The sequence below is a fragment of the Equus przewalskii genome, chromosome 23 (assembly GCF_037783145.1).
Source record: "Equus przewalskii isolate Varuska chromosome 23, EquPr2, whole genome shotgun sequence".
Taxonomy (NCBI): domain Eukaryota; kingdom Metazoa; phylum Chordata; class Mammalia; order Perissodactyla; family Equidae; genus Equus; species Equus przewalskii.
The window spans coordinates 1,422,282-1,448,020 of record NC_091853.1 but is presented as its reverse complement, the minus strand read 5'-3'; the positions used below and the strand labels follow the sequence as shown (position 1 = coordinate 1,448,020).

General features: G+C 49.0%; 1 protein-coding gene and 1 long non-coding RNA gene across 6 annotated transcripts; one reads left to right on the top strand and one right to left on the bottom strand.

Moving 5' to 3' along the window:
* Positions 1-7,621: 7,621 nt before the first annotated feature.
* On the bottom strand, positions 7,622-15,271 carry LOC139078856 (uncharacterized). 5 transcript variants are annotated; one of them, XR_011532001.1, is made up of 6 exons: positions 14,938-15,143; positions 12,676-12,803; positions 12,059-12,203; positions 10,258-10,437; positions 9,997-10,071; positions 7,622-9,776 (listed from the first exon to the last, which is right to left on the bottom strand). It is a non-coding gene; the product is annotated as an uncharacterized lncRNA (long non-coding RNA). The 5 variants fall into 5 exon arrangements; XR_011532000.1 differs by having other exon boundaries at positions 9,437-9,886; XR_011532003.1 differs by having other exon boundaries at positions 9,437-9,886; positions 12,096-12,203.
* Positions 15,272-15,770: 499 nt separating this feature from the next.
* On the top strand, positions 15,771-23,170 carry AVPR1B (arginine vasopressin receptor 1B). Its single transcript, XM_008524566.2, has 2 exons — positions 15,771-16,710; positions 22,712-23,170. The coding sequence occupies exons 1-2, from the start codon at positions 15,771-15,773 to the stop codon at positions 23,038-23,040; spliced, it is 1,269 nt and encodes a 422-aa protein (XP_008522788.2). The 3' UTR covers positions 23,041-23,170.
* Positions 23,171-25,739: the final 2,569 nt, after the last annotated feature.

Genomic DNA, 25,739 nt, shown 5'->3' with positions numbered 1-25,739 from the left:
TTTGTATTCTGTAATATCTAGAATTTGCATTAATAAAGAAGCAAATACGGAAAAATGAAAATGCTGTTAAATCTAGGTGGCAGGGGTCCGACCGTGTGGCCAAGTGGTTAAGTTTGCACACTCCGCTTCAGCTGCACGGGGTTCACTAATTCGGATCCTGGGTGCAGACCTACACACCGCTCATCATGCCATGCTGAGGCAGCGTCCTACACAGAAGAACTAGAAAGACCTACAAGTAGGATATACAACTATGTACTGGGGCTTTGGGGAGAAAAATAAAGGGAGGGAAGATTGGCAACAGATGTTAGCTCAGGGCCTATCTTCCTAAAAAAATGCAGCTAATTAAAAAAACATCTGGGTGGTGGGAATGTGGGGTTCATTACAGTATTCTCTGAACAATGCAGACGCGATGCTCAACGCTGTGGTAGTCAGAGGCATCAGAGTAGGGACAGGTCTACCCACACGGTTTTCCTCTGAGGCCTCAGGGGCCAGCTTAGAGAAAGGCCCAGAGGGAGTGGGGGTCGGCTGCATCCTTGCTGTTCACTCACCATCCATGGGTGCCGGCAGGACACCAAGCTAGACTCTCAAACTCTCCTTAGGCAAAGGATGTACAACATTTTCTAATATTAGCGGCAAGGCTGGCCCCAAGCACATCCTCCCCGGCTGTGGGCCCCTCCTCCTGTCTTCCCCGAGTAGGCGAGATCCCCTCTTCCTGTGGCAGACCCCCATCCCGTCTGCCCAGCTCTAACCTGGCATCTGCTGCCTCAGAGGAAAGCTGAGCTGATCAACACCTTCCTTCTTCCCTCCCCGACCTCCCCTCCCGCTCCCAAGGACCCAGGCATCCTAGGAGAGCGCCTCTTGTCACCAGGAAGCCTATGAATGCCTGCTGGGGCAATATCACCCTTTGGCTTCAGAAACTCACCTTAGACTGCCCACTGGCCGAATGCCAGCGCTGTTTTCCCTTCTCCTTGCTCTGCCCTCTGCCACCAGCCAGCCTAGGAAGCTGAGCTGTAGAATCTGAGAGGGAAGGGACTTCTCAAATCAAGAAGCACAGAGCAAGGACCCCCTCGGGCATCTCTGATGGGGGGGGGGGGCGGGTCACCTGGCATCTGCTGAAATGCTTCCATTTGAAATTCTTTCCACAAGTGTTTACAGAATGCTCCTGCGTCAGGTGCATCGAGAGGTGCTAATCAGGGTCAGAGGGCAGTGAGCTCTCCCCGGGACAGTGCGAGCTCAGGAGCAAAGAAACCTGCTGCAGCCCGGGACACAGACCCGCAGTCCGTGGCTGCAGACCTGGGCTCTGAGGCCTGTGCTAACCGCACCTCGCAAGGCACAAGCAGGAGGCCAGTTTACCAATGAGCAAGAACAAGCATGGCTGCCTAGTGACAGAATATTCATTCCTGCTTTTCCAGACACACATTTCACAGAATGGAATTTATAACCAGGAGGTTGGCTGGTGAGCACAGAATCAGCCCAGAGGGAGGGGGCGGCTGTGAAGGAGCTCTTGCTCAGGGGCGGAAGAGGCGGAGGAAGCGCCCCCATCAGGCCGCCTCCACCTGGATGCCCTTGAGTGGACCCTTCCTCGTCACACGCTTCTTTCCAGACGTCTGTTCTTCTGTTACTCACATGACATCATCTCAAAAGATTCCAACTTTCTCCACATCACTTACAGTCCTACCGTGCTTCCCTGAGGTTGTCTTCAGATTCTGGGGGAGGGTAGGGAACTGAACGGCCACCTGGGAAGCGCCTTGGCCCAAGGCTCTCTGAAGTACTACTTCTGGCATTTCTATACCAAACGTGGAGGTGGGACCGGCGGGGAATGCACTTTGGCAGCTGGTTCTGAGTGATGTTAATAGATGTTACAACAGGGCTCACCAAGTTCAGTGCGACAGGGACGAGGTATGTAACATACAGGGGTGAAGCAGGCTGAATAAAAGAACAATTTCAACAGCAGCTTGAATATAAATACGTTTGCTAGCTCTTTACTATAAGCAAAAAACAGCACAGGTGTGAGGACGATTGGCAGCTGATGGCCAGCAGATGAGGCGATGAGGTGAGGCCCGGCCTCTGGTGACCTGGAGAGGGCATGGCCCCTCTCCAATGACAGCTGCTCAGCTGCAGCAGACTGTGGCCATATGGGAACGAGGTCCCGAAGTTGCCAGATCTGATCTTTTTTCAAGAGAAGTTGTTAATCTGGATTTTTAGGGGAAATCACCTGATTTTTTAATGTTGGCAACCAATTCAAAAAATTTTTAAATGCTCCACTAAACAAACAAAACATGTCAGGGCCAGCTTCAGTCAGTCAGTTAGTTTGCAAATTCTCCTTTCTATTTTTAAAGGATCTCATAATAAAATGTTTTAGAAAATGCTGGTTAAAAAAATAAAAGAAGGGGGCCGGCCCAGTGGCACAGTGGTTAAGTTCGCATGCTCTGCTTTGGTAGCCTGGGGTTCGTGGGTTTGGATCCCAAGCACTGGACCTACACACTGCTCATCAAGTCAGGCTGTGGCTGCGTCCCACACACAAAACAGAGGAAGACTGGCAAAGATGTTAGCTCAGGGCCAATCTTCCACACCAAAAATAAATAACTAAAATAAAATAGGCAAGAAAAACATAAAACTACAGGATTTATCAGAGCCTTTCAGGTACTGATCTGTGTTTAAATCTCCCGTTCAGACTCATTGGCTTCACGTGGAAAAGCATCCCCTAAGATCAGCGTCTAAAGATGGCCAAGTACATCCATTTTCTGATGGTCATTTGACTTCATTTTAGCCAGTGGCATTTTCTGGCCCTTTCCCCTAAGTCAAGGGGTGCATTCTTCTGAGGTCTCAGAGCCCCGTGCCCCCGACGATGACTGCAGTGGAACACGAGAACAAAGACAGCCCGTCCCCACTCTGGAGGGACACTCACATTTCTGATGCAGCTCACTTTGCTAGATTCTAGAACAGTTGGGCTGACTTCACCTCTGTCCAGAGGCTGCAGTGCCTCCGCCCCCGTCAGTCTCACTTCCCACAACGACTTTGTTCCTTACTTTTAGTCCATGTTCTTATCCCACCTGAAATCCGGCTCGATGCTCACCACCAACCCCCCACCCCCCGCAAAGTACCTTCTAATTTATCTCCACCCACCCTGCCCCCTGAGCTGGTCCGATAACTTCAAAGAAAGACTAAGCCCATGCTTAGGGCTCAGCAAAGCAGAGGAACCAAAAAGATAAGAAAAGGGCAGCTGTAGTGAATTTACCCAGAAAACTGCAATTGGAGAGTCTAGAGAGGTTTTAAATTTCAGCGTTCATTTGAGCCTTCAGTGTTGTTTTATTTTGGATTACACTCACAAAAGGCAGACCGTCATCTCTCCAGCACAGAGGGCTCTGCTGGCATAAATGGAATCAATTTTTTCTAACTATTTCATACTTTTTATTTGTTTATCATCTATAGCCCTTCAACTTCCAAAAAGAATTGGTGACTGCCTGCAATAAAAAACCACCTCTATGACGGGGGTTGACGTGTGGCATCTGTTCCTCCCTTTTCAGCACCCCTAGGTCTTATCTCATGCTAGGCTTACTGCCAGCACCTCTGAACAGACCTCCCGCCTCCAGCTTCCCTCTCACGCCCGTCCTGCGCACTGTTGCCGGAGGGTCGCTCTAAAGCACACAGTGATTTATCACCTTCCTGCTTTTTTATCATCTCCGCCTTATTGTGAGCTTCCTAAAGACATAAATTACACTCCTTTATATTTCCTATGTTCTAGTTGATTCTCAAATTTTGATGGGGAGCTTATTTAAAATCTAACTCCGGGGTTTTCGCCACCAAAGACTGATGTGGTAGGCCTGGGGGAGGCGCGGGAGTCTGCCTTTCATTTCCAGACAAGAACCCCAGAAGATTGTGGTGCTGGAGGTCTGTAGACTACAAATTGGGGAGGATTGTCTTTTAAATCTGGCATGGACCTAAGACGTGGGTAAAGTTGAGTTTAGGTGTTCTTAAATTAATTCACCTCTATTTCACCTTCCCTGAAAAGATTACGTTTCCCATTTCCTTCACCCCAGCAGCTGGTAGAGTGTTGATGAATTAGTTTCATGCAGAAGTGATTTTAAAAAATGGAGGAGAAACGAGGAGAGAGGGGCTTATAAATGGCTTCCACCACACACCTGGGGGATTAGCGAGGCGAGAGCGTGGAGGCGGATGGCACTGTCAGCGACGGCCAGGTCTCACCCGAGGGCTTAGCTCGCTGAAGTCTTCCATCTCTGCCTCCTCACACCATCATTACCCCTCCATGAAAGAATAAGAAAAGAAGCTACAGCTAACAGAAATGTGTTTTAAATCTTGGGTTTCCACCTGTATGCTCATTTTCTAAAAAGAGAAAAGGAAGCAGAGCCAGGAGGAGGAGCAGAGAAGAGCAGCAGCATTAGAAATAACATGCTGTGCGTTTCATTGAACACTTACTATGTTCTAAGATCTGTTAGGCACATGCACAGGTAATCTCTAATCTTCATAAAAACCTGCAAGGGGTTACGAAGCGTCCGCATTTTATAGATAAGGAAATTGCCTGCCTAGCTTCCACTGCATCCAAAGGACTCAAGGAGGGCAACCGGGAAGAAAACAGGGCGTGAGAAGGCAACTGTGCATTGTAGAGGTAACCCCTCGGCACGTCTGCGATGAAGCTCCGGGGGAGAGGGCCTGGGAGAGAAGAACAACTCAGTCAAGCCTCTTCCTAAAGGGGCAGGCAACGAGCCTTCTGTTCCCCATGTTCACGGGCGGCCTCACCTTGCACGGCTATCAGTACCCCAAACAGGCCTTGAGGAGCCCAGGGGCCCTATAATCTGTTCACGTCATTACCAGCCAAAGATGAGTTATTCAAGGCGATTGACACTTTTTCGTGCACTGATTCCATTTAACTGATCAATATTACAAATCTCCAAAAAAAAAAAACATGAGGAGCTCTCTGGCTCGGACCACCCGTCAGCAACGTTGCTGTGATCCCAGGCTTGAAATCTCTGCTCCTCGTAGGGTGCCCCCCTCACCTGTGCTTCTGAACCACAGCCCCTCTGGCCACCTGGTGACGTCCCTGTCTGAGGTTCCCCATGTTCTCCAAGCAGCTCCTGGACCCCTGGTTTGGCATCTCCCCACCGCCCCCTAGGCTCTCCCATCACAAGACAGACACGCCGGGCTGAGGGCCAGGGATGCTGCTCCTGCCTCCCAGGAGGCATGCTCACTTCTCTGTTCTGCTTCCACAGGCACCCCGCTGAGTGCTGCCCAGCGTGAGGATCTGTTCTAAGGACCCCAGCCAGAGTGGCCTCTGCTCTGTGTCCTTTAGCCACATGTGGTGGCAGGGCTCTGTCGTTTGACTTGCTCTTTCAGGTCATTCTTCTCCTGAGGATCCCCGCCCAGCTGGCTCCTGGGGCCACCATGCTATGCCGCTTTGTGAGTCTCTTGCCCACGTGCCCACTCTCATCCTTTCCTCCCCTGACGCATTCCTTTCCCACCTAAGACAACGTCTGAGAGGTTGGGACAAGGCCATGGATCCCCAGCATCTCACGTCAGAGCCCTGCACACAGCCATTGGCCCCAGTGAGTCTAGTCATTAACGCTGCATTGAAGGCCTGACACAAGTGTAGCCTCCAGCCCACCAGTCCCCGCCCAGCCCACCAGTCCCCGCCCAGCCTATCAGGCCCAGATTTGTAATGGGTACACAGTTGCAACCCTTGTTACACACATTTTTTGAGTTGCACTGCTAGCACAGAGTCTGTATTTCCTGAACCCTAAATGAGGATGCATGATCTGAGATAAATTTTGCAAGAAGCAGAATATGTAAAATTCAGAAATCCTGGGACGTGCTCATCGGTTATTTAAGACACGAGAGACAGCTAGCAACGGTTCTGTGCATCAAGTGGTGCATTCACAGCCTCGTTAGGAAGGCACGGAAAAGTGAGCGCGACCGAGTTCCCAGCAAGACCAAGTTCACCTGCTCTGTGAGGTTGGGAAGCAGAGACTTCCCTGCTGTTCAAAGCGGCAGCGGAGGGGAGCCTTCAGGCCTGGTAGAACTGGGATAAGTCAAGAGGAGGCCAACAGCATTTTCAGGGGAGGAAACAGCAAAGCCACGGTGTGGAGACAAAGGCAGCAATGTGGACGTGGGGGTCGTGGGAGACCAGCCTGACCAAAGCGGAAGGTTCAGGGACAGTGGTGTGTGAGGCCAGGCTTAAGAGCTTTGATTTGATTCCATTAGGAGGAAGCCACGTGGCTGTGTGCACAGGGACGAGTTGTGAAAGGAACAGGATAAATAATCCGGCAGCAGAAAAAGTGGGATCACCTGGGGGGAGTTTAGAGACTGGTCGGGGGCTGCTGCACTTGTTTTGGGATCAACCGGCTCACCTGCTCCTCAGGATCTGGAGAAGGTCGCCTGAGCCCCCACGCCACATACCGTCTGAGGTCCAGTAGCCCTTGCTTACCCCTAGTCACCTGGGCTCCAACGTCTGGCTCTGCTAAATGCGCGTGCTGCATCTTACAGTTTTTCCTTCATCTCTGCCTCAGTATTGACCAAAATCTAGAGTGCAACCTTCTCTCAATCCCCTCCCCGCCATCCCAAATGTCCTCATACCAGGCAGCTGTGTGCAGGGACTGTAGGGGGCAGGGAGGACGCGTGTACCTCAGAGGGCCATTAGAGCTGACAGCTGAGATGAGACCTCCCTGTGAAGTCGTTTCTGCTGCCTCGGCGCCAGCCTGCAGCCGCAGCACCAGCCCTCCCTGCCCTCCCCCCCAACTCTTCTTCACTTTCCAAGTCCTGTTTGCTAGTGGTTTAACCATCTCTTCCTTGTTTACCAGCAGGGTCTCACATCTATCTCCCTGCAGTTTGTTAGGTGTTTTCCTAAGCAAAGGCAATCCCTTGTAAGAGAGGCTTTCGTGCCAGTTTTACAAATAATTTTTCCTGGGGGTCCCCCCAGCCACGGCCTCTGGCCTTCCCTTCGCCCCAAGGCAGTCAGTCCCTGGTGCTCCTTGGGGAGCTCTCAGGCTCCACTCTGAAACCAATGGGCTAAATAAGTCTTGAGAGCCCCTTCATGTTTAAAGCTCTGCGAGTCTATGGTTTCTGCATCTCAATTCTGTGTGAGTGGAAAAAAGAGGCAGAAATGGAAAGCTGAGAAGGATTGGCTTACAGCAGTGGTCTCAAAAGTTTTGCTCTCAGAATCCCTTTATACTTCTTATGAAGACCCCAAAGAGTTTTTGCCTTAGTCCTCCATATGAGTCTTTACGTTCTGTGCGATCCTGGCCCAGTAATTAGCTCCTCTGAACCTCAATATCCTTCTCTGTAAAATTAGGACTGGAATACCCCCTGGAGAACTATGGAGAGAGTCAAAGAGATAATTAAGATCAGAGCAATTTTTCAACTCCAGAGGGCGTGTATATATGAGTTGTTATCACCATATTGTTTTTATTAAGTAGGCAATGTTGATGCTGCCATCTTTTTATGTCATATCTTCCAAGTACCCAAGAGCAGCACACGATGGCAGAAAGACTGAGTTCTGGAGTCTATTCTGGAAAAGACTTGGAATCCTGCTTCCTCACTGACTGGCTGTGTGGAGCCTTGGGCCAGTCACATAACCTCTCTGAATCATCTCAGACCATTAAGAAAGGAAAAAGCATAATAAAATAGTTTTATTATAACATATAGTGTATATCTAGTAAATGTTATAATTTAAACATAGCTTTCCAGAGTTGCAGTGAGAAATTGAGAGTGTCCGTACCGCGCTGGGACCCGCGTAGGTACTAAAAGCCAAACAAACAAAATCAATCTGTGCGTCTCTGCAACACACTGTTCACTCAGATCCACCCTCCTGTGTGATCCTTTGCCCAGAGTATCTTCCTTCTTTTCATCAAAACTTCACTGTAGAAACTGACTGACAATTCCATTTTAAGTTGGTACTTCAAAAATATGTTTTTGGCTCTACGATGACTCTCGTGGCATGGGGGCAGTCAGGACACCCAGATGCTGAAGGTAGAAATATGTTAAAGAGAAGATGTGAATTTAGAAGGGCACGTGGGCGTGGCCAGTGTGGGAGGCTCTCAGAGAGGGCATTGCCTTTCAGGATGGGTTCCCCGACCTCACGTCCCCACCACAGCCTAGAACCTGGTCCTGCTCACGACGTCCAGACATGGCCTGTGGTGCAGTCGCTGATACCGGCTGCTGACTGGGACTCTGGCTCAGAATCTGTCCCCACAAAACTAATCAGGTCCGTGACTGTGAATTTCCTGGCCCCTTTAGCTCTGAATTTCCAGAATGAGAGCTCCTCCCTGGTTGGCGCTGCTCTTCAGAAGGCCTGTTGTAAACATCTCCGGAGAGGGATGACATTTAGCCCCAACAGCTCCGCGTAGGGGAGGGTATTGTGCAACCAAACCGTCACAGAACCATAAAAGAGGAGCTGCAGGGACCTTACACACCAACCAGCCCAGCTACCTCAGTTTACATGAGAGTCCCAAGAGGAGAAGTAGGTTTCCCACCTTTAGGTCCCACGTTCTATCCAGCTCTTCCATTTATCCTTCCGACAAACATTTATTGAGCACTCACTATGTGCCAAGAACCTGGTCAGAGTTGGGGATATGATAATCATCAGGGACAAATAATGGACACCGTGGCCACCTCATGCTGCCCACCTGCACGCATCAGCTCTATGGATCGACTAAAGAGCTCCCCTCCCTGCCCCAGGGCCGTTCTCTCCAGGCTCCTAGCCACAGTCAAGCCCACTAAGCCCGCTAGGGGCCAGCCTTCCCGGAAACTAGCAAGCTCTGCTATGCGTTTAACCTCTGTGAGTCACTGCCATCATTTCATTAAACGCCAAGGAAACTTATTGCAGTTCTGATAGCCACAATGAGCTTAAAAGAAAAACCAAAACTTTCTTGTGAACTGACGATAATTAATGGAGGAAATTTCAACTGTCCCTCCAAGGAAGTCAAGGACAGTGTTACCTGAGCAAACCAGGATGACCTCCTGCTCTAAGAATCCACATCGGAGAGCTCAGCACCCCAGAGAGACTCAGCCCCAGCGCCAGGGACCAGGGACGCTGTCTGGCACTCACTCCGCCTCTCCTCCTTGGGGCCGGGCTCTGCCCTGGGTGGGGCAGGGGCATCCACTGTATTCAGGGCCACTCCTCTTCAGCTGCCTGCTCTGTTCTTGGCCGCTGGGAGCCTGGGCACTGGGTCCCTTCACCTGCGTCTCTCGCAGCCACTGTCCCGTGGGCTGCCTTGGAGAGGCTCCCTGACGCGGCACGCAGACCCCCTGACCCTGGCTCCTGGAATTCTGAGCAGCAGCAGGGTCCCTTCTCTCATCTCCTCTCCAGAACACCTCTGTCAAAAGGCAAATTATATACTATACAAATTATTATACTATTTTCTCTACTTTTATGAATGTCGAAAAGTTTCTACAATAAATTTGAAAAGAATAAGGCAACGTTAGCTGGCGGAGATAATGCGTTTATTCCTTTGTGCCCATTAGCTCTGAGTTAACGTTTGACACGAGTTTATGGAGCGTGCCGGCACCGCTCGGCTTTACTAGCTGCACTGATGAGACAGCACACGGCGGTGGATCAGAGCCTCCGCAGTGGGGTCTGTGCCTTGTACAACTGGTCAGGAGCGTCTCCCGTGCAGCAGGCTAGAGAAGCAGTGCCCTGAGGGAGCGCTGTTCGGAAGGGGAGGAAAGGGCACCCGGGGAGACTTCGGGCCGGTCAGGCTCTCCCCTCCCGCACCTGTGATGCTGAGAACCTCACTTGCATCTTTGGCTTTCAGTTGGACTTTCCTCTGGAAAATGAGAGAATGGGACTTGTTGGTCTCTGAGGTTCTTTCCATCACTCCTCAGCCTCTTGGTCTGAACCAAAAGACAAGTCCCTTTCAACTCCAAAATCTTGTGACTGTACAAGATAAATTATGGTGAGAGGAGCAAAGTGAGACTTTTGGAGAATCCCTGAAATCAACACCGACGGGAGGCCACCCTCCCTTCATCCACACCCACTCCCCTTACCTGCTGGCTCTCCATCAATCTCAGGGTTAAATCCACTTAACAGAGGACAGTGGTGACACCAAGGCCTGCTCCCAGCTATAAAAGATGCATTAGTCCCCTTGATGGCTTATCCTCCCCAGACTGCTTCCTCCATCTAGATATTTATGGAACTGGAATCAGAGGTTACCCAGGCAGGCAGAAAGGCCAGCACCTGGTGGGTGATGGGTGTGTCAAGAAGGGACCAGCATCTCTGTGCAGCGCCAGCTCTTACAAGTAACTCACCAAACTGAGAGGGTTCTGAGTCCCAAGCAGAGGCTGCCGCAGGCCGGGCACCCAGAGGCCGCTGGAGGAAAATGCCCTCGTCCCCTTTCTTCCGCCCAGGTCATGGGGTGGCACAAGACGGACACACATCCTCATTTTTTTCAATGGCCCACAAGAATGCAGGAAGGATTTGGGGTTCACCTTTTTGGCAAAATGGACGATTATTAAGAGAAGAGATACTGATAAATACATATTCTAAAAACAAGTTTTATTTTTTGTGATAGGTCTATTCCTGAAAACGTGGTGTTCAAGTTGAATGTGTGAAAATATATTCTTTCTTCTTTAATTGAAATGCCACCTAACAATTTCAATTTTGACTTCTCTGCCTCTTAGTCCACTAGTTAGTAATGTAGAAACCAACATTTAAATCCAGAGAAGCGAATCCTTTTGTAAAGGATTAGATTAAATTATTTGACTATGAATCATGTCTTTTTAAAATTTTTCAATATTTGACAGGAGGCTTTAAAAATCTTTATTATTCCCTAAAGATTCAACTTTTAGTTCATACAAAGTCAGTCTCAGATGGGGAACCACAAGTCGCTATTGCCATTACTATTTTTGGAAGATGGTCGTGCAGAAAGCATGTATGTGAGCAGTGGGTCTGTGATCAAAGGGCGCTGTACGCTCTTCTACCAAAAGGAAGGCCAATAGACAGTGCTTAAAACCAAAAAATTCAGAAATAACAGTATATGTTTGTTATTTAGAAATATGGAGGTTAACAGCAAATAAATCTACTAAATGAGTTAAAAATGGTGGCCTCCGTCAGGAACTACCATAAATCAAGTAAAAAGATCAAAGACAAAATGGGAAAAAAATATTTGCAACTTAAATGTCAGACGGGGTAATAACCAAAGTACATAAATTTTCTAAAAGAGAGAATAAAAAGGTCAATCATCACAGAAAAATTGGCTAGAGATATCAATAATTATTAGAAAAAGAAAACTATTAATAATGGAACGGTACTAAGCACTCATTCTGTATTTCCTGCACAAACTGTACCCACCCAAGTAGTTGATGGAGATTATCTGTACAGAATTATTTAAATTACTAGCAATGAAGAAATAGAATACAATAATTTTCAAACCTGCTTAGTTAACAGAGCTATGCAATAATTATCAATGACTGCAAATCACACAAAGCTAGACAATCAGACATTACGCATCCCGGACGGAAGCGTCCAGTAACACCTCTGAAGAACTCTTGCCGAAGAAGATTCTGCCCAGAATCTGATCAGGCTTCAGCAAGCAGAGGAACTTACTAAACAACTTCCCAGAGGGGCACGTCTCGAAATATAGATTGTGGGAAACTCTACAGGATGAAACAGTCTGGTTCATCAAAATCAAAATTGCAAGGAACAAAGGAAACAAAGGATGGAAATGGAATCTCTAAAAAGCAGACTAAAGGGACACATTAACCAATGCCAATGTTTGAACCTTATTTGAATCTGGATTCAAAAAAACTGTTAAAAATTTTAAGACAATAAAACATTTTTATTAGACAATTAAGAAATGGTGAGGCCAGCCCGCACGGTCTAGTGGTTAAGATTCCGCGCTCTCACTGCTGCGGCCAGGGTTCATTTCCTGGTCAGAGACCACACCACCCGTCTGTCAGTTGTCACACTGTGGTGGCTGAGTGTTGCTGTGATGCTGAAAGCTAAGCCACCTGTATTTCAAACACCAGCAGGGTGCCCCACGGTGGACAGGTTTCAGTGGAGCTTCCAGACTAAGACAGACTAGGAGGAAGGACCTGGCCACCCACTTACAAAAAAATTAGCCATGAAAACCCTATGAACAGCACACCATTGTTTGACACAGTGCTGGAAGGTGAGACGATGGTGCAAAAGAAGTGGGCAGGGCTCTGCTCTGCTGTCCACAGGGTCGCTAGGAGTTGGAATCAACTGAATGACACTAAAAAAAAAGGAAAAAGTAATTGTGAATGCAGATTGAATATTTGATAACGTTAGTAAAATGGTAATAGTTTGGGGGATGGTAAGGTGTTATAGTTACATTTAAGACTCCTCAAGCTTAGTAACACATCTGAAATTTTAGAGATGAAATGATATGACATTTGACATTTGTGTCAAGATAATTTTGGGGTAGAGGGGAAGTGGATGAAGATATAGATGAAACAAGATTGGCTATCTATCGATAGTTGTTAAAGCTGTGTGATGGAAACATGTGGTTTCCTTATGTTATTCTCTCTACTTTTGTATATGATTAAAATTTTCTTTAATTAAAAAATTATTACCTCTAGGGAGTTGAAAAACTACGGGATTGCTTTTCTGTCAGAACAACCACTATAAAAATCATTTGACCTTTTATACTATGTGCAAGTTAAAAAATAAGTATATTTTAAAACTAAAAACTGAAGAAGACATACCATAAATATAATACTTAATGGTGAAACATTAGCAACTTTCTTGTTGAAGTCAGAACGTCAGTGACGCCTGCTCTTCAATACTGCAGCGGTCTCAGCCACCACCAGAAGACAGGAAAAGGAGAGAAGAGCTAAAGCGATTGGGAACAAAAGACAAACAGTGACTGCTGTTTGCAGACAATGTTACATACAGAGATAAGCCGAAATAATTTACCAATCATAAGAGAACACAGCGCAATTGCTGAATATAAGCGCAAGATCAAAAGTCAATATTGTTCCCATACTCTGGCAGTAACTAATTAGTTATTAGAAAATGTGAAAAAACAAAATTCTGTAGATAATGTCAACAGAAACTATTAGGTAGACAGGAATAAATCTATCAAAAGATGGGAAGACTTTTATGAAGACAGTCATAAAACATTATTGAAGGACATGAGACTAGATCTGAATAAAATCACAAATATGTCAGTTCTCCCCCAAATTATTCTCTACATTCAATGCTTTCAACCAAAAGCTCTACGGAATTTTTTATAGAACTAGATAAACTGATACCAAATTTCACAGTTTCAAAATTGTGAAAAACATTTTGAAAGTAAGAAAAAGAGGAAGAGATTTTAGAGACAAAATTTAAGATATGGTTCTATCTAATTGAAAATTGATACACTGTATGACCCAACGATATTAATACCCAGGGTATATTTCTGGATGTACATCTGAGAGAAATTCTCACACATGAACACAAGGACACACATATAAGAATATCCATTGTAGCATTTTAAAAAAATTAACAGGAAAAAAAAGCTTGAAAATAACCTAAATTATCCAAGTAGGGTTCTGGATAAATAAAATGTGTTAAATTCACATGCCTGAATACTATGCAGTAGTTAAAATTAATGAACCCGATCTAGCCGATGTATCATCATGGACAGGTCTCAAAAATAAAATAGAATTTAAAAAGCAAGTTCCAGAATGGTATATATAGTACGATATCATTTACGTAATATGTAATATTTTAAAGACATATGTTTAAATATATATACTTTTAATGAATACATAAAGAAATTAGGGGGAACAACAAAGTAGAGAGAAGCGCAGAGAGCCCTTCTGAGAAGTCTTGCTGTGAAGGGGAAGAGACTGTAGTAGCTGGAGGCGGGTATCTTCTGAGGAAGGTTATCATTTTTTCCTATAATGGATAGCACTAGAGTTTGTTTGCCTGCGGATGGAAATGATCCAGAAGAGAGACTTAAAATCGTCATTCATGAAAAGCAAAATCCTTGAGAAGGTGGAGCTCGGGCTGCAGAGCACAGAAGGAGGACGCTGCAGTATTGGGTGAGAAATAGTGCGCATCTGAACTGTGGGAGTGGGATGAAGTGGAGAGGAATTTTTAGGCTGTTTAGGAGGGAGACGCTTCAAGAAGTGATGCTAACTGGATGCGTGGGCAGGTGGGTGACACTGTAAATGGGGGTCTGGTTTGATTAAAAGGCAACGCAAGAGGACCTCCATACAATGAGGGACCTTGTCCTGTTGGAGGGGCATGGACCACGCCTTGTCACTCCTAACGAATTTCTAATCTGCTCTGGAGAGGGTCCCAATAATCCACCTTGTATATGTACTAATATAAAGCGAATTCCACACACTGCCCTCTCTGCTGGGCTGTCAGCTGCCTCCGGGCCGTGGTGGTTTATTTCCATCTGTACTTCCGTCGGCACCTGTGCCTGTGCGTCCTGGGTGTTAGTCCAGTCTGCTCTGGAAACACGCACGCCAGTTATAGGCTTGCCTCTACTGCTTCCTTGCTCTGTGATCTTCTAGAGCAAGTCAAGTAACCTCTCTGGGCCTCAGTTTTCTACCTCACAGGTGGTTGACTGTGTTTAGGATACTATGTGTGAAGACTCCCGGGAGGCAGCTGGTAAGACGTCCCCTGAGGACGCAAGCCCTGGGAATTTCTCCCATCTGCCTCCTGCATCAAGTGCACCGGGGCTCCAGGGTCTAGCTCCTTCCACCCCCGCCTCTCTCCTGTCACCACCATTCCCTCTCTCAACACGCACCCTGTCCTCACTTGGTCCCTCTGTGGCTCCAAGTCTCCCACCAGTGTCTGCAGCCAGACGTCACTCCAAGGGCAGAGGGCTCTGTGTGGGGCGCCTCCTCGCCCACCTAGCCACCCCTGCAGATATTGGACCCTTTGCCAGGGGGTGCGCCCTACGACTCTGCCAGCCCCACGGTCCCCGCGTGGGTGAGTCACCCCATCCCCGCCCCCTAGGTATGCACCTGCCTTGGGAGACAGTCCGACGGTTCCAGGGTGAGAGCGTAGAAGAGTTTGTCTGTCTTTCTGCGTGTGGGTCGGTCAGCGAGCTGGTGAGCTTCTCTCGTTCCTGTCCCGGGTCCAGCGCCCCCTCTGTCCTTTCTCCTTTCCCTCCCCTGACCTGCCGCCTGTCCCCAGCCAGCCTCGTGGTCCTCCCGCCGGCTGGGTGTCTGAGTCTCACTCCGCCCTCCACTGCAGGAGCCAACCGGCGCCGAGGGGCCGCAAGGCTCGGGCTGCGTGCCCATAAAACCCGCTCGGCAGGAGCGGCGCGGCCGGGCGCTCCCCCTGCCGCCTGTCGCTGGCCTGGGCGCGCGGCTCGCGGGGCTTTCCGCCGGCGGGCGACGCCGATGGCCCAGACTGCGCCTCCAAGCGGGCTTAGGGACTTACGCTTTCTGCTTCTAGAAGAGTTTGGAGAAAGTGAATTTGGGGTGGATCTGGGAGTGGTGGCAGCTCCCCCAGCCTTCCTTCCGTTCCGAAGGACTCACTCTGCACCGCCTCATCCCTTCTTCCCTTCCTGACACCCTGGTCCCTCCTTCTCGTCCTTCCTAGGTTCACCCTCCTCTCTCTGGCATCAGCATATTCTTCCTTATCTCACTCTCCCTCCTCCTCTCTAGCCGCGTCCTCTTAACTAGTTCCACCTGCTTGCAGCTTTCTCCCTGTTATCCTCGCCCTTCTCCTTTCTCTCCGTCTTAAACCTTTCCCTCTCTACCGAAGTTCAGCCATCAGCCCTCTGCCCTTTCACCCACACTCTGCATCCATCCCCCCACCTCCTCTCCTTTCCTCCCAGCCAACTTTGACCATGGATTCTGGGACTCCTTGGGCTGCCAACCCCACTCCCTGGGGCACCCTCTCTGCTCCCAATGCCACAACACCCTGGCTGGGCCGGGATGAGGAGCTGGCCAAGGTGGAGATAGGAGTCCTGGCCACTGTCCTGGTACTGGCCACAGGGGGCAACCTGACTGTGCTGCTGATGCTGGGGCGGCTGGGCCGCAAGCTCTCGCGCATGCACCTGTTTGTGCTGCACCTGGCCCTCACTGACCTGGGGGTGGCGCTCTTCCAGGTGCTGCCCCAGCTGCTGTGGGACATCACCTACCGTTTCTGGGGCCCCGACCTCCTTTGCCGGGCCATCAAGTACCTGCAGGTGCTGAGCATGTTTGCCTCCACCTACATGCTGCTGGCCATGACGCTGGACCGCTACCTGGCTGTTTGTCACCCACTGCGCAGCCTCCGGCAGCCCAGCCAGTCCGCCTACCCACTCATTGCCGCTCCTTGGCTGCTAGCCGCCATCCTCAGCCTCCCTCAAGTCTTCATTTTCTCTTTGCGGGAGGTGATCCAGGGCACCGGGGTGCTGGACTGCTGGGCAGACTTCCGCTTCCCTTGGGGGCCACGGGCCTACATTACCTGGACCACCCTGGCCATCTTCATCCTGCCCGTGGCCATGCTCACGACCTGCTACAGCCTCATCTGCCACGAGATCTGTAAGAACCTAAAAGGCAAGACGCGGGCCTGGAGGGTAGAAAGAGGGGGCTGGAGGAATTGGGACAGGCCTGCACCATCTGCCCCGGCTGCGGCCACGCAGGGGCTGCCATCCCGCGTCAGCAGCATCAGCACCATTTCAAGGGCCAAGATCCGAACCGTGAAGATGACCTTCATCATTGTGCTGGCCTATATCGCCTGCTGGGCACCCTTCTTCAGCGTCCAGATGTGGTCTGTGTGGGACGAGAACGCGCCTGATGAAGGCAAGTGTGTTGTCTGTGTGGAAGGGAGCATATGAGGGTCAGGGCAGGGGTCCAGTGCCTCCCAGGGCTGGGGAAGTGACAAAGGAGTGAAGTAATTAAGAAAGATGGTGCCTGTCCCCTGGAAAAGGAGCACTACAATTCCCATCCAGCCTACCGATGCCATGGGAGTATCTTTTATGTGAAATTTCCATATTCTAAATTTTTGGTAACTAATGTAACCATTTAAAAATACTATGTGGCCCTAATGAAATATGACCCTTGGTACATTTGGCCAATGAACTGCCAGTCTGTTTGGTGAGCATTAGAACCGTCGAATGATAGAGTTGAAAGGGATTTTCAAATGATCTGGTCCAGGGTGGCAACTTGTGGCTCATGCACTGTGTCTCTCAGCACTCTTCGCTCCTGCACCTGGGCGTGACTTTGACTCCTTTTCAACATCCGCTTCGGTTAGTTAGCACGGCACATGACAACCCTGAAATTCCAAGTTCAGCCCCTTCATTTTGCTAATGAGGAAGCAGAGGCTCAGAGAGGAAACGTGACCTACCCAAGACCACACAGCTGGGAAGAGGCAAAATGAGCAGAACGAGGCCTGTTGTCTCCTTGTCTTTTTCCTCAACCCCGTGCCCCGCCCATAACCCGGCCTCTGAAAGTGAGGAGGAGAGGGGCCTTCCTCCTACGTGAAAAACAAAATGGGACCCTTCAAGAGGACTGTGCTCCAGTTGGCACGTGGAAGGCTTTGTTCTGGTCATTTTTCTGGGGTGAGGGAGAAGGCAACCCCTGAGTTTTAGACAGTTTTAGATGGCCTTGCCGTCTAAGGGTGAGCTTGTTCTCAGGAAGGCGGGGCTGTGTCTGGGCGGCCTAAATGTCGGAGAGTGGTGTTCAAAGACATCTGTTCTTTTTTTTTATTATTTATTTTATTGAGGTCATACTGGCTTAGAACATTGTGTAACTTCAGGTGTACATTATTACATATCAGTTTCTGTATACACTGCATTGTTCTCACCACCAGTAGTCTAATTTTTATCCATCACCAAACATATGTGCCCCTTTACCTCTTTCGCCCACCCCACCCTTTTCCCCTCTGGTAACCACTAATCTGTTCTCTTTGTCCATGTGTTTGTTTATCTTCCACATATGAGTGAAATCGTATGGTGTTTGTCTTTCTCTGTCTAGCTTATTTCGCTTAACATCATACTCTCAAGGTCCAAGTATGTTGTTGCAAATGGGACGACTTTGTCCTTTTTTATGGCTGAGTAGTACTCCATTGTGTATTTACCACATCTTCTTTATCCAATCATCAGTTGATGGGCACTTGGGTTGCTCCCACGTCTTGGCTATTGTGGATAATGCTGCAATGAACATAGGGGTGCATAAATCTCTTTGGATCATTGATTTCAAGTTCTTTGGATAAATACCCAGTAGTGGGATGGCTGGATCATATGGTATTTCTATTTTTAACTTTTTGAGAAATCTCCATACTGTTTTCCATAGTTGCTGCACCAGTTTGCCTTCCTACCAGCGGTGTATGAAGGTTCCCTTTTCTCCACATCCTCTCCAACGTTTATTTTTTGTCTTGGTAGTTATAGCCTTCTGACAGGTGTAAGGTGATATCTCATTGTAGTTTTAATTTGCATTTCCCTAATGATTAGTGATGTTGAGCATCTTTTCCTGTGCCTGTTGGCCATCTGTATTTCTTCTTCGGAAAAATGTCTGCTCATTTTTTGCTCAGGTTGTTTTGTTGTTGTTGTTGAGTTGTATGAATTCTTTATATATTATGGAGATTAATCCCTTGTCGGATATATGATTTGTAAATATTTTCTCCCAGTTGGTGGGTTGTCTTTTCATTTTGTTCATGGTTTCCTTTGCCTTGCAGAAGCTCTTTAGTCTGATGAAGTCCCATTTGCTTATTTTTTCTTTTGTTTCCCTTGCCTGAGTAGACATGGTATTTGAAAAGATGCTGCTAAGACTGATGTCAAAGAGTGTGCTCCCTATATTTTCTTCTAGGAGTTTTATGGTTTCAGGTCTTACATTCAAGTCTGTAATCCATTTTAATTTAATTCTTGTGTGTGGTGTAAGATAATGGCCTACTTCCATTCTTTTGCGTGTGGCTGTCTAGTTTTCCCAACACCATTTATTGAAGAGACTTTCCTTTCTCCACTGTATGTTCTTGGTTCCTTTGTCAAAGATTAGCTGTCTGTAGATGTGTGGTTTTATTTCTGGGCTGTCAATTCTGTTCCATTGATCTTTGTATCTGTTTTTGTACCAGTACCATGCTGTTTTGATTACTATAGCTTTGTAGTATATTTTGAAATCAGGGATTGTGATGCCTCCTGCTTTGCTCTTTTTTCTCAGGATTGCTTTAGCTATTTGGAGTCTTTTGTTGTTCCATATAAAATTTAGGATTCTTTGTTCTATTTCTGTGAAGAATGTCATTGGGATTCTGATTGGGATTGCATTGAATCTGTAGATTGTTTTGGGTAATATGGATATTTTAACTATGTTTATTGTTCCAATCCATGAGCATGAAATGTCTTTCCATTTCTTTATGTCATCTTCAATTTCTTTCAATAATATCTTATAGTTTTCAGTGTATAGGTCTTTCACCTCCTTGGTTAAATTTATCCCTAGATATTTTATTCTTTTTGTTGCGATTGTAAATGGGATTGTATTCTTGATTTCTCTTTCTCTGAGTTCATTATTAGTGTATAGAAATGCAACTGATCTTTGTAAGTTGGTTTTGTACCCTGCAACTTTGCTGTAGTTGTTGGTTATTTCTAATAGTTTTCTGGTGGATTCTTTAGGGTTTTCTATATATATAGAATCATGTCATCCGCAAACAGCGAGAGTTTCACTTCTTCCTTTCCAATTTGGATTCCTTTTATTTCTTTTTCTTGCCTAATTGCTCTGGCCAAAACCTCCAGCGCTATGTCAAATAGGAGTGGGGAGAGTGGGCACCCTTGTCTTGTTCTTGTTCTCAGAGGGATGGCTTGCAGTTTTTCACCATTGAGTATGATGTTGGCTGTGGGTTTGTCATATATTGCCTTTATTATGTTGAGGTACTTTCCTTCTACACTCATTTTATTGAGAGTTTTTATCATAAATTGATGTTGGATCTTGCCAAATGCTTTCCCTGCCAAAGACATCTGTTCTTGCTCCCCTAAGAAGAGTGGGGTGTGGGGACAAATACGTGTTAGCCTGTCTGTGTGTCTGTGGATAGGGTGACTGTGTGCTCTGCAGTGCATCGTGCTGTGTGCACAGCGCGGGAGCTATAATAGGTATAGCGTGTAACTGCTGTAGGGGGGCCTGTGCACAGGTTCCTCTGGAAGCTTCCTGAGAGTTCACTGGGCTGAGGACTCAGGTGACCAATTCCTACCAGCTCTTAGGGAGTGGTCCCCCTTCCCTGTGCTTTTGTTTCTGATCTCATTTTGCTCATCCTAGGACACACTCAAGCCAAAGGCTTTGCTTTTCTGGAGAGAGAAAATAAGGTGAAGGCTGTTCATGAATTTAACACAGTCCTGTAAGAGAAGTCTGAAGACAATACCAAACTATTACAGTCCTATCGTGTCCCTTCTTAACTGCCTTTAGACATCAGTCTGGACAAGAGGCTGTTAAAAATTACCCTTTAAGCAATGAGCATATTAATTCTAACCAAGCATAGGGACTTCCCTGCTCTAGTCAGGCACAGAATAGGAGGGAGGACGGCTTCCTTGTGCCCAGCACATTCAGTCCTTGTGCTCTGTGGAGGTGGCCTTCGTTACTTTATGTCTGAGGAAGCTGAGACTGAGAGAGGTGAAATAACTGGTCCAAAGTGCCGCTGGTGGTGAGAGATGGAGCCAGGACTTGAACCCAGGTCTTTACAGGCAAGCTTTATCCATGGCATGGCTTTACCTCCAACAATCACAGCTTAGCCAATGGCACCGAGGGTGAGATGGTCATTCAGCCCTTTATTGAGGAACCTATGAGAAGGTGGGGATCCTGCCAGTCAGCCAGTGCAGGCTTTCCTGCTTGCCGGCCTTGTGAAGCATCATCCTGAGCCCGTCCCTCAGTGCCATGTTCCTCACCTGTGAAGCGTGATTTACCGTTTACCGAGGGCCTCTCTGCACAAGGAGTGCGGGAACTAAGTGCTGTCTTACAGATGGTGTGGTCCCTCCCATAAATGGAAGTTCTTTGGGGCCCTTTTAGTTGGGCTGAGATTCCTTACTTTGAACTTACTCTCCAGGATACCCAGTTCCCCTCCACAGCACCCCAGCCTCCTGTCCCTGAGTCTTTGGTCAAAGTCTGTCAGTCTCCTTGTCCTCGCCCCTGTCCCCAACTGTCAGCTGAGTTTCTGCCAGGACACAGCAGCTGCCTGTGACTGGGGGCTGTGGATCTGCCCTCAGGGGCTGAGAGGTGGGGCCTCTGCAGACTCCAGTGCTCGAGGCACATCTCCAGCCCTGCACTGGGCCTGGCTCAGATGGGGCCAAACCAAACAGGTGTTTCCCCAGCAAAGGAACATGTGGACTGCCTCAGCCCCTGGCCTAATCCTGGTACTGAATATACGCTGATGGAGCAGATGGGGTGAATACCGCTTCTTAGCCAAAGCAACTTCCCACGTCTTCTGCAGCCCCTCGGGATTGCGTTAACGAGGGGCAGGCCACAACCTAGGCAAGACGGAAGGAGGCTGTGTTTGCTGTTGAGGCTGGTCCCTCCTCCACTTACAGGTGCTCCCTCCTCACCTCACTTCTGTGTCCCAGACCTGTCCATCTAGGCCCAGGTGCCTTCAGCTTCCCAACCCTACAATTCATGACTTCTCTCAAACATTCTCACCCCGTGCCTTCCCTTCCGTTGGGCTATGAGTGGCCACACTTGAGAGCACACCCATGGGAGATGCGCATGAGGGACCAGTATTTCTGAGGCTCTCATAGAGCTTTATGGGGTAGGCACATGAGCTTTACCTTTGAGTTTGCTGGTTGAAACCGTGTTGGGGACAGGAGTACTGCCTTAGCATGGGATGACCTGGGTTCAAGTCTATGCCATAACCCTTCAGGTTCCTTCCAGCTCTGACACTGAATTCAATGATTTCACAACCTCTGCTGAAAAGCAAGGTAACTCAGTGTGCAACCGTGCCTTAGCTCTAACCATGGTGCATCTAGCAGGAGGTCAGGGCCTGTCCCAGAAGCTTTCTTGTTGGCATGAGGAGTTTCATTTAGTCTTCAGAAAGTATATTGTGCCTAAAAGGAATCTTATCGGTCTTTGCACTGTCACATTTTGACTGCCCAAGAGAGAAATCAGTGCTTTCCTGCGGGATGGTGCGTTCCCTGGGTGTGGTCTCTGGTCTGGAACGGGATGCTTGGATGCCGTCTGCCTAGAGTCTGCCCCTCTGCTGCGGTTGGAGATGCTGCCGTGGGCCTTGCAGGGCAGTCAGGCCCCACTGATTGCCCTCCCAGGTCCTCAGCACTAGCCTGGCATCGTCACTGCTCACATGCTCAATGACTGAATGACAGATGAGTGGGACTGCCCCTGAGGGGTCAAGGAGGACAGAGCCCAGAAGGCAGTGTGCACCCAAATCTGTGACATAAATGGGGATGGGGTGACTGAAGTTGGCCTAGAATCATGGCTGTTTTCCCTGCATGCTTTACAGAAGTTGCCTCATCCTGGGGCCACATCCATTACAGGATTCAAGGTCTAGGTTTTGGAACAAAGACAATGTCTCCTACTTGGGCTGGTCCCGTCCATGGCTATGTTTACACCTCTGAAGCGAACCTGGAGCAAACCCCAGCTCCCACCTTCGCCTTGTAGTTAGAAAACAAAACAAAACAGAAAACCAGTGAGGTAAGATTCTGGCGTCAGGAGTTGCTGGTTGAAGGCCTAGCTGTGTGCCTCTCTCATTACAGAACCCCAGGTGAGTCCCTTCTCCTCTCTGGGACACGGCTTCCTTCTCTGTTCAGTGGGGGCCCGGACTCTTTCCCAGGTCCCTTCAAGCTCCGTAATTCTAAGGCCTCTCGTGCTTCTCTCTCGGCAGATTCAACCAATGTGGCCTTCACCATCTCCATGCTTTTGGGCAACCTCAGCAGCTGCTGCAACCCCTGGATCTACATGGGCTTCAACAGCCACCTGTGGCCGCGCCCCCTGCGCCATCTAGCCTGCTGTGGGGGCCCCCGGCCCGGGATGCGCAGGCAGCTCTCCAACGGCAGCCTCTCCAGTCGCCGCACCACGCTGCTGACCCGCTCCAGCGGCCCGCCCACCCTCGGCCTCAGCCCCAAACTCCGTGGGAGGCCTGGGCCCCAAGAGTCACTGAAGGGCTCAGAGCCGGTGGATGGGGAAGCCATCACTGAGACCGGCATCTTTTAGGGAACACTCCCCAGAGTCTGGTGCCGCCCATGGGGCTAGCAGAGGGTCTTTGCTCATCTCAGCTCTGGGTATGAATGCTGGGAGGGTCATGGGTGGAGAGAGGGGAACCCAGTTTGAGGCAGGGTGGGGCGGTCAGAATGGCTGCCATCATTCGCTCCCAGTCTCACACGCTGGAAGTCAGGGAGAATCAAACCATCTGCTTCCCTGATCCTGCCACATTCACGGTGTGTGGGAACACACCCCGCATCTGGGACGGGCCCAGGACGGCCCTGACTGGGGGTCCACAGGTGGGGGGAACTCAGAGGCTGGTCTCCATCTTGGCTGGCTGTCCCCATTCTGACCTGACTAGCATACCCCAGCCCAACCCGAGAGGGGAGAAGTGAAACTGTGAGCAGGACCCTGTTTGGATCCTGGAATTTTTTTTTTTTTTTTTTTTTTTTGTAGAGGGAGGGTTGTTTAATGAAGAAAACTGAATGTGTGTGAGGGCTTCGCCTGCCGTGCCCACCCGTCTCCGGAAGGGAGAGGCAGGGTTTAGTATAGCACCTGGAACTAGTAAAAACTCTGCAAATGCTGGTTCCTCCTCTTCCCGTACCACCCTCCTTTAGGGGGTGGGTGATGGGTGATGGGAGCAAAGTATTGCATATTCTCATCGGTGTGGCCCATGGGGGTGAGTGTGAAAAGAGGGAGGAAGGGAGGAGATGAAAATGCTCACAATAGACTGAAGAGAGGGAGGGGGCCCCAGAGGCAGCAGAGACTGGCTGCTTTCCCTCGTCCCCCCAGGGATCCTCACTGCTCCTTCCTCCGGGGCTGCGTGGAGGAGACATCCTTTGAGAAAGTGTGACGTGATCATTTGGATTTCCTCGCCTCTTCAGAGCTCCCTCATAGATCATATGCATGCAATGGTCAAGTCAGGAGCCCTGGATTTGAACCTAAGCTCTGCCTTCAGGTATCTGTATGACCTTACGCAAATCACCTACCTCTCCGGGCCTCAGTCTTCTCCCCGTAGAACAGAGATGATCTCTTCCCAGCTCTAGCCTTTCATGACTTTGCAAGACTGGTAAGGGCATTACAGCAGAGAAACACAAAGGGCATTTTCTGACTCCCAGGCTCTAGAAGAATCGTTGGATTTTCATGACAATGACGTTTATATCCTTTTACTCAATTCTGGTGACTGTGGGTCCTGCCGTGGTCCCACTGTCCACTTTTGCCCTCAATCCTGTAATGCTCATGCCAGGAAAGACAGCAGGGCAGGTAGAATCTGGGGCTTTGTCCTGCTCTTCATTGTCTCCAGAGGGATTTATATCATGGGGTAGCTTCCTCACCTTAATTCAGTTCTAATCTAAGAGAAGGCCTTGATGGTGGAAAGAGCATCAGCTGAAAAGTCAGCAGAACTGGATCCTGTGTTTGCCACCATGCCACCACTGACGACCAACATGGGTGAAATGCTGGCTAGTCCTTGCTCTCTCCGTTTGAGGGTCAGACAGAACTGTGGATGCATGGGTGGTGCGTAAGCGCATGATCTCTATACTAATGTAAGGAATTGCTAATGTGATTAGGAGCTCCTGCGAGCAGCTCTAGGGACCAGATGCACTCTCTGCCCTCCACTCCTAGGGCAGCTTTGAGGAGTGACTCTGGCTCTGGGAATATACTCCTTTAAGAGGCTGTTGGGCTCTAAGAAGTCTCCTCAGGCTTCTTTAAAAGGACCTAAGACGAGTGTCTCTGAGTTAGCAAAGCCTCAACCTTTCAGTGCTAGAAAACTAGAGAGAGGGACACAGTCCCTAATGGGGCCAAGGTTCCAGGCAGATGTGAGGACCCACAGTCTCTCCGCTGCACTCTGTTGCCCATGTCAGTCCCTGACATCCAACCACTGCTTCCCTGTCCCTCAGCCCGGGTGGAGCTGGGCTTAGGGGCCTCCCAAGACAGCCTGACCTGTTGAAGTTGCTCTTCCCCTGCTAACATAAGCCACCTGCCCTCAGGCCGCAGTTCCTGACTCTAGTGCCCACAGTAAGTACTAAATAAATCTTTGTCCTCGTCATGACTGGGAGGTGGAAGTGACACCAGCCTTGTACCCCGAAGACCTGGGTTTGAGTCCTGATCTCACCCCTTTGCTACCTGGATGAACTTGGGCAAGTTACCCAATCTCTCTGAGCAACAGTTTCCTCATCTGTTAAATAGAAATAACAGTGCTCTCCTTGTTGGGAGGAATTTGTAAGACTACAGACTACTCTACTGATGTTAGAGAAGATAATGATGGCCTGGCTCTGGATTGTGTCTATCTGGTGGGTGACTTCCAGGGCCCTGGGCCCAAGAGACCCTACAGTTTAGAGAGGAGGAGAGGAGACCTGGAGTCACGGCCAGAGCACCTTCTGTGTCTACTCGTTGCCGTCTACAGCAAAGAGTAGCAAATAACACCACTATTCTATTTTCAGTTTGGCGTCGCACAGGAGGGATTTACTTGTGTGGTGGCTTTGGGCCCCTCGGTGTCCCTCCCATGGAAAGGCTGCACCTGATCTTTGCCAGAAAGCTGGTGCTGTCCGTGGTGAGGCGAAAGGGGAAGAACTGGACACTGGGCTGGGGCTCGGGAGCCTGTTCCAAGAGGCTTCTGAAAGCAATGGCAGGACCTTGTCTGGATCTGAGTGCCAGCTTTGGCAGCACCTGTAGGAAGCTCTCGCAGACAGTCTGAGATGGCACACGCGCCT